The 13886-nt window shown below is 45.0% G+C and overlaps 1 protein-coding gene across 1 annotated transcript in view; it reads left to right on the top strand.

Moving 5' to 3' along the window:
* The window catches only part of csmd1a (CUB and Sushi multiple domains 1a), an 83519-nt gene that overhangs the window by 33439 nt on the left and 36194 nt on the right, over window positions 1-13886 (top strand). Inside the window, exon 2 of the mRNA XM_062446044.1 lies at window positions 3694-3916. Coding sequence (XP_062302028.1) covers window positions 3694-3916 — 223 coding nt within the window. The remainder of the gene's footprint in view (window positions 1-3693; window positions 3917-13886) is intronic.

Raw genomic sequence — 13886 nt, 5'->3', positions numbered from 1 at the left:
AGGGAAAGAATTCTTCTGTCATCCACCACAGTTGTTTTCCGTGGTCTTCCGGGTCTTTTGGTGTTGCTGAGCTCACCAGTGCGTTCTTTCTTTTTAAGAATGTACCAAACAGTTGATTTGGCCACACCTAATGTTTTTGCTATCTCTCTGATAGGTTTGTTTTGATTTTTCAGCCTAATGATGGCTTGCTTCACTGATGGTGACAGCTCTTTGGACTTCATATTGAAAGCTGACAGCAACAGATTCCAAACACAAATACCATACTTGAAATGAACTCTAGACCTTTTATCTGCTCCTTGTCAATGAAATAACGAACTCCCTTTATGAGGGAATAACATACACCTGGCCATGGAACAGCTGAGCAGCCAATTGTCCAATTACTTTTGGTCCCTTAAAAAGGGGGGGGCCACATATAAAATGTATTGTAATTCCTACACCGTTCACCTGATTTGGATGTAAATACCCTGAAATTAAAGCTGAAAGTCTGCACTTAAAGCACATCTTGATTGTTTCATTTCAAATCCATTGTGGTGGTATACAGAGCCAAAATGATGAAAATGGTGTCAATGTCCAAATACTTATGGACCTAACTGTATATGCACACATGCTCTCATTTACACACACACACCAACAGCTCATTACTGTTAGGGTTACTGTGTGTGTGTTGTCTTCCTATCCTCATTTGTCAGAATGGCATCTGTAATGACCAATGACAGGCTGTGGTGCCATTAGAGCCGGGAGCTCGGCAGCCCTTCCCAGCCAATCAGGTCCAAGATGACGAGCAATGAGGAAAGGCAGGCAGCCGACCAGCATATGCCTGCCTGTGTGTGTGCCTGCCTGCCTGTGTGTCACAGACTATTAGCTAACTGGAGCTTATGTAATCATAGTTGAGTATTCCACAGGCTGTATGTGCTTCAGCACATGCATGCTCCCTCTGGTGCACAAATCACTGCTGCCAACGGCTCGGAGACGAGATCACACAGACATGGTGTGTGTGTGTGTGTGTGGAGGTTTTCTAGGTAATTGCCCAGGTGTATCTCTTCAGATCAAGTGAAATGAGAGATTGAGTGACCTAGAGTAGAGGGGGAAAGGAGAAGGGGGGAGGGGGGGTAGGAGGAAGAGGAGGGCTGGAGGAAGAGGAGAGGAGGGGGGGGAAGAACATGAACACGTTTTCGGTTTCACATACCAAACAGTACAGTAGAGAACGGGCATCGTTGAAATAATGAATCAATGAAGTAAGACTGTGAGAGAGAGCCAGGCAGGAGAGTCTGGATGTGGAGGATGTCCCGGGGTTTCCACCGGGCTCCTGAGCTTGGCCGATCTCCCCCGAGGTGTCTGGACAGCACAAGAGGAGATTCTCCTCCTCCAGGTGTCTGGACAGCAGAAGGGGAACTGTGGAGTCCAGCAGGCGATGGGGAGGGGGTGGGATGTGAAGGCAGAGACATGCCGTCTGTTAGCTACATGATTCAAAGAAAGCATGCTAGCTCTCTGTTAGCTACATCAATCACAACAATAATGCTAGCTATCTGTTAGCTTATTAGGGTTGCCACGCATCCCGGATTTCCCGAAGGTTGGCCATGTGTATACTTAAATTTGTATGGTAGCCGAAATACGAAAGCTTGCTCACCCTCCACCCCGTTTTTGCCCCCGCAAATCTAAGGTGACGACCCTAGTTAGATACATGATGCACTGCAAGCATACTAGCTATTTGTTATCTAGATTCTAGCTTCGCCATCGTGTTTTACCATGAATCCCAGCAAGCAAGCGCGCTGCCTCCATGTTTCACCGCAGCTGTGTGTCTGATGTGTTGGGTCAAGCTTAATTAGTGCCCACCGGAAGATAGGAGGTGGTCGCACTTAGGGAAGCTCTCTATCACACGCATGCACACACACACGCACTCCACACACAGACATGCACACACACACGTGATTGTGGTTGGTTTAAAGAAAGAGACTTACACAGGTGAGAGTTGCAAGCTGAAATACCCACACTATCTACTATGTTTTAATATCCATACTACTATTCTATCTAATATGTCATAGGGACACCCTTACAAAGAACCCTACTAGCCAGGAGAGCATAACAGCCCTGTACCCTGAACCCTACTAGCCAGGAGAGGATACCAGCCCTTTTACCCTGAACCCTACTATCCAGGAGAGGATACCAGCCCTGTACCCTGAACCCTACTAGCCAGGAGAGGATACCAGCCCTGTACCCTGAACCCTACTAGCCAGGAGAGGATACTAGTCCTGTACCCTGAACCCTACTAGCCAGGAGATGATACTAGCCCTGTACCCTGAACCCTACTAGCCAGGACTGATCCTGTGGTGGCTGCTTGCTCTGACAGAAAACATGCAGCTTTTCTCTTTATGTGATGTAATTCAGCTTGTCTCTGCATTGTCACCTGGATGCAGACAAGAGAGAGAGAGTTCCGGAATACACCATTCATCCTGCAGAGAGGCACCTCTGTTCTGAACTGGACTGGACTGGACTGGAGAGGAGGGGAGAAGAAAGGGGGAGGATGATCAGGAGAGAGAAGATATGGAAATGGCCTTCTCCTCCTCCCCCCCCCCGCTCTCATTCCTCTATCCCTCCCCCTCGGCCTATTCTCTATCCCTCCCCTTCTCCATATTCTCTATCCCTGCCTCTCTCCCCTCCCCTCATCCCTGCCTCTCTCCCCTCCCCCTGCCCCTCCCCCTCGCTCAGAGAAGGGACTGATATATTCCTCTCACGGCCTGCTAGTAAATTACATCTGGAGTGTATTACTAACTCTGGACAGGGGAAGGCCAGACACACACACACACTCACCACACACCCACATCACACACACACACACTCACCACACACATACACACTGCATGGCTGCTGGTGGTATAGTCTTGTGATGCTTGGTGTCCAACCCTAACCCCATCACCCCTCCATCACCTCTTCTCCATCCCTCTGTCCATCCATCGCCTCCTCCCCTGTATCTCTCCATCCCTCCCTCCATCTCCTGCCTGGATTGATTGGACATGAGTGTGTAAGTGTGTGTGTGTGTGGAGATGTGTGTGTTTATGTGTGATTTTTTGTGTGTGGAGGTGTGCGTTTGTGGAGGGGGGGTTTTAAGGTGTGTGTCTTTTATGTGGAGGCGTGTGTGGGTGTTTGTGTGTGTGTGTGTGTGTGTGTGGGGGGGGGGGGGTTGGGTGTGTGGGTGTAGAGGTGTGACTAATAGTTTAGTGACTTCCTGCTGAGTGATTGTGTATCCTGCTGGGCTTCAAACAGGACATGCTGCTGCTGGAGACCAGCTACAGCACACCATCCTGGGTGTGTGGGTGTACATCCTGGGGAGAGACTAGCTCTAGAGGACATCATCCTGTGTGTCTTCCACTACTAACTATGCATTTATGATCCTTGATCTTCCGCTGTACTTTCTACTTTGTATACAGTATGCACAGTTTGTACGTGTTTTGGATGAAAGTGCCTGCTAAATGAATAACATGTCATGTATATTGTACATGCACCTGGGATGCACACTGTATAGACCGAGAGAGGGGAGAGAGTGTTGAAGGTTAGAGTTCACCTCACCTATTCACCTGGTATAGAATATGCTCATATACTCACCTGGCATAGACCAGCTAAAAGATGTTGTTCTCCCTGTTGGATTTGATGTTTCTAACTTCTCTTCCTCCCCTCCTCCCGCCCCCTCCCCTCCAGGGTTCGTGTATACGTGTGGGGGGATGCTAAAAGGCAGGAACGGCACCATCGAGAGCCCAGGTTTCCCGTACGGCTATCCCAACGGTGCCAACTGCACCTGGGTCATCATCGCCGAGGAGGGCAGCCGGATACAGGTCCTCTTCCAGGCCTTCGCCATCGAGGAAGAGTACGACTTCCTGTCGCTCTACGACGGACACCCCCACCCCGCCAACTTCAGGACCAGGTGGGAAGGGGGGAGAGAGAGAGGGGGGGAGAGGGACGGGACACCCTTGCTGTTTGTTCTTCCAGGCTCTGCGGCCTGGAGATCCTTTCTATTTATTTATGTTCGCTTCTTCTACCTTTCTTCCCTCCTTCCCCACGTCTTTGTGGAGATGTTTCACTCGCAATCCTGTCTCTCTCGGTCTCTCTCTCTGTCACTCTCTTTATCTTTCCCTGTTTCGTGTCGCTGGGTCAGAGCAGCGGGCCCTTCACAGGAAGTAGAGCAGGACAGAAGGTTCCACTGGTGACATTTCCACAGATGCTGCTCTCATTAGTCACTTCCTCCGCCGGCCCCAATGTGACCACCTGATTGGTGGACGATTCCATCATCTGTGAGAGGAGATGGAGAGGAGCGTTCCCTTCTTAGACACGGCAGAGAGAAATCTCTCTAGGGTTAGGGTTCAAACAGCTGCAGATCCGTTGTCAAATGAGAACGTTCCAGAGAAATCCTTCTCAGTAATTAAGACTACAGACTACAGCAAGACTATTAAAGAGTTACTGTAATTACTCTCGCTTGATTAGCATGTGCCAGACACACACACATACACACATACTGTACATGTCCTCTCCGGCAGTGTGTTAGGCTGGAGCAGGATCCGGGTCTTAGCTTTGTACCTGAAGCAGGTTATCATGCAGGGAAACGTGTGTGTGTGTGTGGGTGTGCAAGATAGAGAGAGAGAGATATATAGGGAGACAGAGACAGAGAGACGGAAGGCGAGGGGAAGATTAGAGCTGCCACTGATATTGCCCTCTCTAAATCTGGTGTAATATCCCTTTAAGCTGCTCTTGAAGCAGGTGGACATAAGGGACTGATCTCGTTTAGCTGCTCAAATACAATACAGACACCATGGTGTGTGTGGGTGTGTGTATGTGTATGTGTCTTCTACATCCAGGATCACCACAGCCACAATGGTGTGTGTGCGTGAGCGGGTGTGTGTGTGTGTGTATTTGTGGTCATGTTTAACCACCCTTGTGGGGACTAGAAATCCCCACAAGGAATTTATTTGTAAGGTGGATTGGGGTTAGAATTAGTGTCAAATTAGTCTAAGGCTTTAGGTTAGGGTTAGGGTAAAGGCTTGGTGTTCACACGGTTTTGATTGGGAGTGAATTGTCGGTCCTCACTGGGATAGTAAAATAAACCTGTGTGTGTGTTTGTCTGAGGGGGGCCCTGTCATGCGGAACTTGGACACATCTGTAGCTCTTCAAACTGCCTAAAAATAACATCCTGCTCATAAATGCAACAGTCGGGGAAAAGACAGACCAGGGAAATACCTTAGTCTGCAGTGATGCCCCTCTCTCTCCCCCCTCTTCCTCTCCCTCTCTCTGCCCTCTTCCTCTCCCTCTCTCTGCCCTCTTCCTCTCCTCCTCTCTGCCCTCTCCATCTCTCTGCCCTCTTGCTCTCCCTCTCTCTCCCTTCCTCTCCTTATCGCTTTCTTCCTCTCCCTCTCTCTCCCCTCTTTCTCTCTACCCATCTTTCTCCTTCTTCCTCCCGCTCTCTCTCTCACTCTCTGTCTTCCCTCTTCCTGTCTCTCTCCCTCTCTTTCTCCCTGTCTCTCTCACTTACCTCTCATTCTCTCCAGGGTAGGGAGGAGACTTAAAAGAGCCTAATTAAACAGTTAAACCTGTGAATAATGTAGATCTCTTTTGGCAGGCAGAGATGACAGACAGGCAGGCAGGCAGGCAGGCAGGCAGAGACAGACAGACAGACAGACAGACAAGGAACTAGACAGACAGACTTGAGAAGCAATACAACTTGAAAAGCAGGACCGTGTGTGTGTGTATGTGAGGGAGAGAGAGAGGGAGAGAGGGGGAGGGAGGAAGAGGGAGGGAGGGAGGAAGGGGGAGGGAGAGGGAGGGAGAGAGGGGGGAGGGAGTTCTCTTAGGGCGTGAAGTAGTTCTTGAAGCTAAACTACCATCTATCTGTTCGGAGAGAAGAGGAAAGGAAAGAAAAGGAGAGGATAGGATCTCCAGTCCCTGACAGTGCTACCTAGTGGTAGACTGTGTGTACTGCATCTCTGTTCACTGCACTAAATCCTAGGGTAATTGCATTCTAGTGAGAATCTTAAAGTCTATCCTTGCCCAGATCTTGCCCCACTAACTACAGGGGCTTACTAGATATCTACGAGAACAGGGGACCAACTAGCTAGGCCCTAGATCAAGGAGCTAGCTAAGATAGAGGGTTAGCTAGCCCTTACAAAAAAGAAGTACATTAAAGTATACTATAAGTATACTAACATATGGATAGTACACTTTTAGTTCACTTTTGATATACCTTTAAGAAGTATGCTTAGAAAATAGTTCACTTTTGATATACTTTTAAGAAGTATACTTAGAATATAGTTCACTTTTGATATACTTATAAGTATGCTTTGAAAATAGTTCACTTTTGATATACTTTTAAGGAGTATACTTAGAAAATAGTTCACTTTTGATATACTTTTAAGTATGCTGTAGTGAGGTCCACAAGACCACACGGAGCCAACATCTTGCCACACCTGAAGAGTGATTCAATCACATCAGAATCAGCCCTTGTGACACCCTCAGTATGCTGATTACCCACCAAACGCCGATGCAAAGGAACCATAGAATGGGGGGGGGGCCTCCCCAATCTACCTAATCAGCCCTCCTGCTAGCTTGCAAGCTTCAAAGGGCCTGATTTAGACAACACGTCTCCAGCGACCATTTGCTATCCGTTTCGGCGGCGATTTGAACAAAGAACATACCTTGATCAGAACTTTTGAGGAAAGTGCTTGAGACTTCACCTTTACCACAAGAGTACAAGGTGGAGAATTATGAGAGGGATATTTGTGTTATGTTTGTTACTTTGTTTTAATGTTGTGTTCACTGAAATCTTGATTCTAGTAACAACTCCTTCTTCCTGAAAGATAACCACGTCATTCTTGGTATCTACACGAAGCTATCATAATAAAACAATCATTCAACTATATTTTGTAACTGTACCAAGATGTCCAGAACAATATTTGAACCATCGAATGAACCAGCCAAAGATCAGATCACACCTTTGGTAGGTGTGAAGGAAGGAGGGGGGAGTTGAGAACCCAGCTTCCCCCAATCCACATCTGACCCCAGACGGGTCCTCCCTCGAACTGTATAAAGCCCTAAGATGACCATCAATCTCTGACTCCAGCGAAACCGACCATGGCATGAACGCCATCAGGATTGGCGTTCCAAAGGACGTCGCCAAGCTTCTCCTGAGATTCAACTTCATAGTGAACGCGTCACTATCGGGACGTTTCAACAGAAGAACCAAAAACGCAATTCCAAATGCGACTTCACTGAGATCCCGCAGACTCAGTCACATGACCCAGCGCAGCCGCGCTGTGACTTCAGATTCTTCAAATGGACCTTTGGCGCAAACCGCCCTCAACATCATTGATCAACCCCTGATCAAACGTAACTATGGCTAACGCTCTTTCCTCCTCGACATGGCATTGGCGTGAGCTCTGTTTATGATTTGTAAGGATGTAATCACTGACTGTACAATTTCTGCCTTTCTTTAAGTTAGACCATTTCATTCTGTTCATTGAAACCAATCTCTCATATCAAACCCATAATCCAACTTTTCATAAGATCTGTTTACCTTACTTGAATAAATTCATTGTAAAGATATTTTGACGTGCGTGTTCACTGATGTTACGATTGGCTCTACTCTTAGAACGAATTCATTCCTTAAGATTAGACTGATTATTACGAAGGCTATTATTTAAATATTATTCAATAAGGTTTCCTCTATCCCTTTAACAATAAGAGGTGGTGCCCCCAAGAACTACATACTTTATTATAAATTAAGTATTGCTAATCTTAAACGAGCAAACCCCGCTACATAATGGCGCCCCGTGTGAGGCTAAGATAGATTGAAATGAGCAATCGTAACTTTTGTGAAACGAACTGTTAAAATAGAGCGAGCTCTAACTGTATGTAGCACCATGTATTTAATACTACTGTGCCTAGGCTACAGTGGCTGTGTGCGTATTCAATTGTTTTTCGTGAAATAGCTGCTAGTGTGTGTGTGGGACCAGCTAGCTCAAAGGAAGCGGCTAGGTTTGACCGGAGGTACGCGCGTGCTCAGAAACACCGCTGCCCCGACATTTACGTTGTAATCTGCCTCGGCCAGCTCTTCACGGAAAGTAGCATAAGAGCCTTTATTATAGCCTCTATTTTAATAGTGTAGCTATTTGGTTAAGTGAATTAACCAACCAACTAATACGTTGGTGCACATGTCTAGTTCAAGGAAACAGACAGTAGTGATTAGTCCTGAAGGACTTTTGTTTAGAAGCAACTAAACAATGCAGTTTCTACACGTAACCTATTATGCCGCCACGATAGCTTGTCGAAAAAAGCATTGACTATTCCCACAGCTAACTGTGTTTTAAAATAACAGTGGTTGCCAAACTAAAGTTACATTATTAGATGCAGTTCATCAATGTGGTTTAGTTACGTTGACTTCAAGAAGCTACTTAGTAACTATAATTGTGTAAAGTATGTACTATAATTACCTTGTACCTTTATTTGTTATTTGTATACGTCTTTGGCAGTCAATTGTAACCATAACCTAAATGAGTTTATTGAAACTAGTTTGATTTAAAAAGATTGGAAAGCCGACAACTTTTCCCTCATCTAGACCCCTAGTCACAAAGCTTCAATTGCTACGGCCATTGTAAGCCACTTCAAGTGCCTCTTTTTGTTTCAATAATTTCCTCTCAACCTTTTTCCTATGTCATGTCATAGCTTAATCACTCATAGCCATGCCAATGTCTGGGGAGGGGGGGTGACATGCTGTTACGCTGCTGTGGTCTTTCTTCTCTTGTCTTCATGTCAACAGTTTCATCGACGACGGTCTATGAAAGTTGACATCCGGGGGGATGTAGTGAGGTCCACAAGACCACACGGAGCCAACATCTTGCCACACCTGAAGAGTGATTCAATCACATCAGAATCAGCCCTTGTGACACCCTCAGTATGCTGATTACCCACCAAACGCCGATGCAAAGGAACCATAGAATGGGGGGGGGGCCTCCCCAATCTACCTAATCAGCCCTCCTGCTAGCTTGCAAGCTTCAAAGGGCCTGATTTAGACAACACGTCTCCAGCGACCATTTGCTATCCGTTTCGGCGGCGATTTGAACAAAGAACATACCTTGATCAGAACTTTTGAGGAAAGTGCTTGAGACTTCACCTTTACCACAAGAGTACAAGGTGGAGAATTATGAGAGGGATATTTGTGTTATGTTTGTTACTTTGTTTTAATGTTGTGTTCACTGAAATCTTGATTCTAGTAACAACTCCTTCTTCCTGAAAGATAACCACGTCATTCTTGGTATCTACACGAAGCTATCATAATAAAACAATCATTCAACTATATTTTGTAACTGTACCAAGATGTCCAGAACAATATTTGAACCATCGAATGAACCAGCCAAAGATCAGATCACACCTTTGGTAGGTGTGAAGGAAGGAGGGGGGAGTTGAGAACCCAGCTTCCCCCAATCCACATCTGACCCCAGACGGGTCCTCCCTCGAACTGTATAAAGCCCTAAGATGACCATCAATCTCTGACTCCAGCGAAACCGACCATGGCATGAACGCCATCAGGATTGGCGTTCCAAAGGACGTCGCCAAGCTTCTCCTGAGATTCAACTTTATAGTGAACGCGTCACTATCGGGACGTTTCAACAGAAGAACCAAAAACGCAATTCCAAATGCGACTTCACTGAGATCCCGCAGACTCAGTCACATGACCCAGCGCAGCCGCGCTGTGACTTCAGATTCTTCAAATGGACCTTTGGCGCAAACCGCCCTCAACATCATTGATCAACCCCTGATCAAACGTAACTATGGCTAACGCTCTTTCCTCCTCGACATGGCATTGGCGTGAGCTCTGTTTATGATTTGTAAGGATGTAATCACTGACTGTACAATTTCTGCCTTTCTTTAAGTTAGACCATTTCATTCTGTTCATTGAAACCAATCTCTCATATCAAACCCATAATCCAACTTTTCATAAGATCTGTTTACCTTACTTGAATAAATTCATTGTAAAGATATTTTGACGTGCGTGTTCACTGATGTTACGATTGGCTCTACTCTTAGAACGAATTCATTCCTTAAGATTAGACTGATTATTACGAAGGCTATTATTTAAATATTATTCAATAAGGTTTCCTCTATCCCTTTAACAATAAGAGGTGGTGCCCCCAAGAACTACATACTTTATTATAAATTAAGTATTGCTAATCTTAAACGAGCAAACCCCGCTACAATGCTTTGAAAATAGTTCACTTTTGTAAGAAGTATACTTAGAAAATAGTTCACTTTTGATGTACTTTTAAGTATGCTTTGAAAATAGTTCACTTTTGATATACTTTTAAGAAGTATGCTTAGAAACAGAAAATGGTATACATTTCTTCTGGAGTAGGATGTACGTTTTCTATTATTAAACAGCAAAAACAGTCAAAATAATTTTAAAGTACATTACAGGTTACATTTTTTAGATCCATCTCATTCTAATTATTCATGTCTATGAAAATCTATTATACATTGCACATTGACTCTTTTTTGGTACTGAAGCAGTAACCTTAATTACTGCCAAAACATTCTGAAGCCCTATAATCTTATACTAATAATTATCAATTGGAGTATTAATGGAAAAAAGCTACTTGAGAAAGAAGCAGACAGAAGGGTTGCATTATGCATTTGAAGGTTATACTGTCAAACTGACTGAAGAACGAAATAACAACGTGAAAAAATGAAGATAGCGTGGCTCATTGGCTGGTCAATTCCCATGATGCAAGGCGGTAAATAGTGTTAAAATTTAATGATAAATTTGCCGTTTGTTCGAAATACAAATGTAACTTCATGAATTTCGTTTTATAAATGTGTCTGCTTAGAATGTAGTGTTTTGTTGCGTGGTCATTGTTGTGGTGGTTTACCATTGTAACCATGAGTTAAGTTACTGTTACGTTTTATAAGAAGAGCTGGATTCTTCAAACATCAGTGCTTGTGCAGTGAATAGCTTCTTTCAGCTAAGAAATTGCAGTGTAACGTTGGGCCCCAGTTCTCGCTAAGTGACTTATAATCTGAGGCGTTTGAGGGGCTCCTAATCATTATAATATTTTAGTAAGTAATAGTAAAATTTAATAAGTTTACTTCTTGAAGTACTTACATTAATTGAAAGTGCACTTAAAAGTATTGCCCAGTATACTTTGAGGCTCTTTAGGAAGTATACTTCATGGACTGAAAGTGCACTACACAGGTTACTTTAGAGTATTCCAAGGTATACTTTTAAGTACTTTTGGAAGTATACTTTATGAACTGAAAGTGCACTACACAGGCTACTTTACAGTATTCAAAAGTAAACCTTGAAATACACTATAAGTGTACTTTAAAGTGTACTAAGTGACCTAAAAAGTGGGACAATTCAGTTTACTTAGTACAAAAATAGTATATAAATATGTACACTGCTAGTATACTTTAAGTAACATGATAATAGTATACTTTTTATACTAAGTATACTTACAAAATAAACTTGAAGTATACTTCTTTTTTGTAAGGGAGGGTTTGGCTAGTGTAGGGGTGTCAGATGGCTGAGCGGTTAGGGAGTTGGGGCTAGTAATCCGAAGGTTGCCAGTTCGATTCCCGGTCATGCTAACTGACGTTCTGTCCTTGGGCAAGGCACTTCACCCTACTTGCCTCGGGGGAATGTCCCTGTACTTACTGTAAGTCGCTCTGGATAAGAGCGTCTGCTAAATGACTAAATGTAAATGTACTAAATGTATTAATCAGAATGTTGTTGGTTCGAGCCCCGGCTGTGCCAAATGACGTTGTGTCCTTGGGCAAGGCACTTCACCCTACTTGCCTTGGGGAGAATGTCCCTGTACTTACTGCAAGTCGCTCTGGATAAGAGCGTCTGCTAAATGACTAAATGTAATGTAAATGTAATGTAGTTAATTATTTAAGGCCTTGGACAGTGGCTTAGGTAATTACCTTGGGGGCTTGTACAAGGGGCTGGCTGGCTAGCTAGCTAGGGTCTAACTCAGAGGGCTAGCTAGGGGCTATGAGATGAGTCTAGGTGGCTAGATATGCAAGTGCTCGAACAGGGGGCTAGCTAACTAGGGACTTGAATACAAATAGCTAGCTACTTAAGGGCTGCGGGGTTAGCTAGCTAAATAGGGGCTAAAGCTGTGCTTGCTAGCTAATTATGAGTTAGGACAGGGCTAGCTAACCAGCTAGAGGCCAGAACTTGGCAGTAGCTAGGGGAGACGGGGCTATTTGGCTAGTTTGTGTGTTAGGGACTAGGATGGAGCTTCTTAGGGGGTAAGACAGGGCTAGCTAGCTAAGGGTAGGACAAGACTAGTTAGCCTAGTTAGCCAGTGTGTGTTATGTACTAGGATGGAGCTCTCTAGAATGTGATAGGGACTAAGATGGAGCTAGCCATGGGCAGAGGGGTGTGAAAAGCCCTTTAGAGTCTTTAAATATCTTGCCTCGTCTAGGTGCTAAGTGGCTGCCTCTGTGGACAGATCCAGCCACTACATCACCGTCTCAGCGTGGTGTGTGTGTGTGTGTGTATGTGGGAGATGGCGAGAAAGAGAGATTGTGTATCTTTGTTTGTGTCCATGTGTATGAGACAATGTGTGTGCTTGTGTGTGTGGCGAGAGAGACATTGTGTGTGTGTGTGTGTGTGTGAGCTTGTGTGTATGTGTGTGTGAGAGAGCTTGACACTGTGTGTGTCTGGGTGTGCACCAGTCACCCTCTCCCAGTCTGGCTGGCTGGTTGTATCCTGTAATTATGTCCCTTTGTGAGAGAAATGGCTGTTTAAGCTGCTTTGCTGAACTTGACTCTGTGAAGGGGAGGGTTGAGCGGTAATGTGTGTGTGTGTGCGTAGAGCAGTGTTTCTGCCTAACCCTCAGGCTGGTTGAGAGAGTGTCTTGATCTTCTGCTTTTGATCAAAGTTAGTCAAGTAACGCCCATAATCGGAACATGAAACTGTGTTCGCCCACTTCACTAAAAGCTTCATGGTAACAGTGCTCCAATCACATGCCTCCTCCAGCTGAACAGTCCTCCAATCACATGCCTACTCCTGCTGAGCACAGGATGTGAATTATAACAATCCTCCAATCACACGCCTCCTGCCGAACTCAGGAAGTGAATAATAACAGTCCTCCAATCACACGCCTTCTCGCATGCATCTTATCTGATATGAGACGGATAATTACTCCTGTATCAGCTATTGTGTGGGTGTTTGTGTGTGTGTGTGTTTCCAGAAAAAAAACCTGTTGACAGTGAAACTAGCATCTGTGAAACACGCGTGTAATGGTTTCCCCCTGTACATGCAGCTATCTGACATGCACACATACACACCACACACACACACATACCACACACTACACAATCACACACACACACACCACAGCTGGACTGACCCAGATTCCTCAGAGGTAGATGAGGTGAAATTCACTTCTCCTCTCCAGTCAGATCTGCACACTGCCTTAATAGGTGTGAAACACAACACAGAAACCATTGATGTTCAACACTGCCAGTGTGGAGGAATGGGTGTGTGTGTATGTGGTGTGTGTGTGTGTATGTCTGTATGTGATGTGTGTGTGTGTGTGATAGAAAGTGTATGTGTGTGTGTGTGTGTCTGCCAACGTCAGAGTGGTGTTTACCCCCAAGGAAAACAGTTTCATCTCATCTACATTAGTTCCGACCCTGAGGGGGCTTCTGATGATGTTCTTGATAGACACACACATAGACACACACACGCGTAGACACACACACATACACACACAGACATGCACACAAAGACAGTCTTTCTCTTTCTCTCTCTCTCTCTCTCTCTCTCTCTCTCTCTCTCTCTCTCTCTCTCTCTCTCTCTCTCTCTCTCTCTCTCTCTCTCTCTCTCTCTCTCTCTCTCTCTC

This window comes from Osmerus eperlanus, chromosome 20 (genome assembly GCF_963692335.1).
Source record: "Osmerus eperlanus chromosome 20, fOsmEpe2.1, whole genome shotgun sequence".
Taxonomy (NCBI): Eukaryota; Metazoa; Chordata; class Actinopteri; order Osmeriformes; family Osmeridae; genus Osmerus; species Osmerus eperlanus.
Note: the sequence above shows the minus strand (reverse complement) of the source record. Positions and strands in the feature narration are given on the sequence as shown.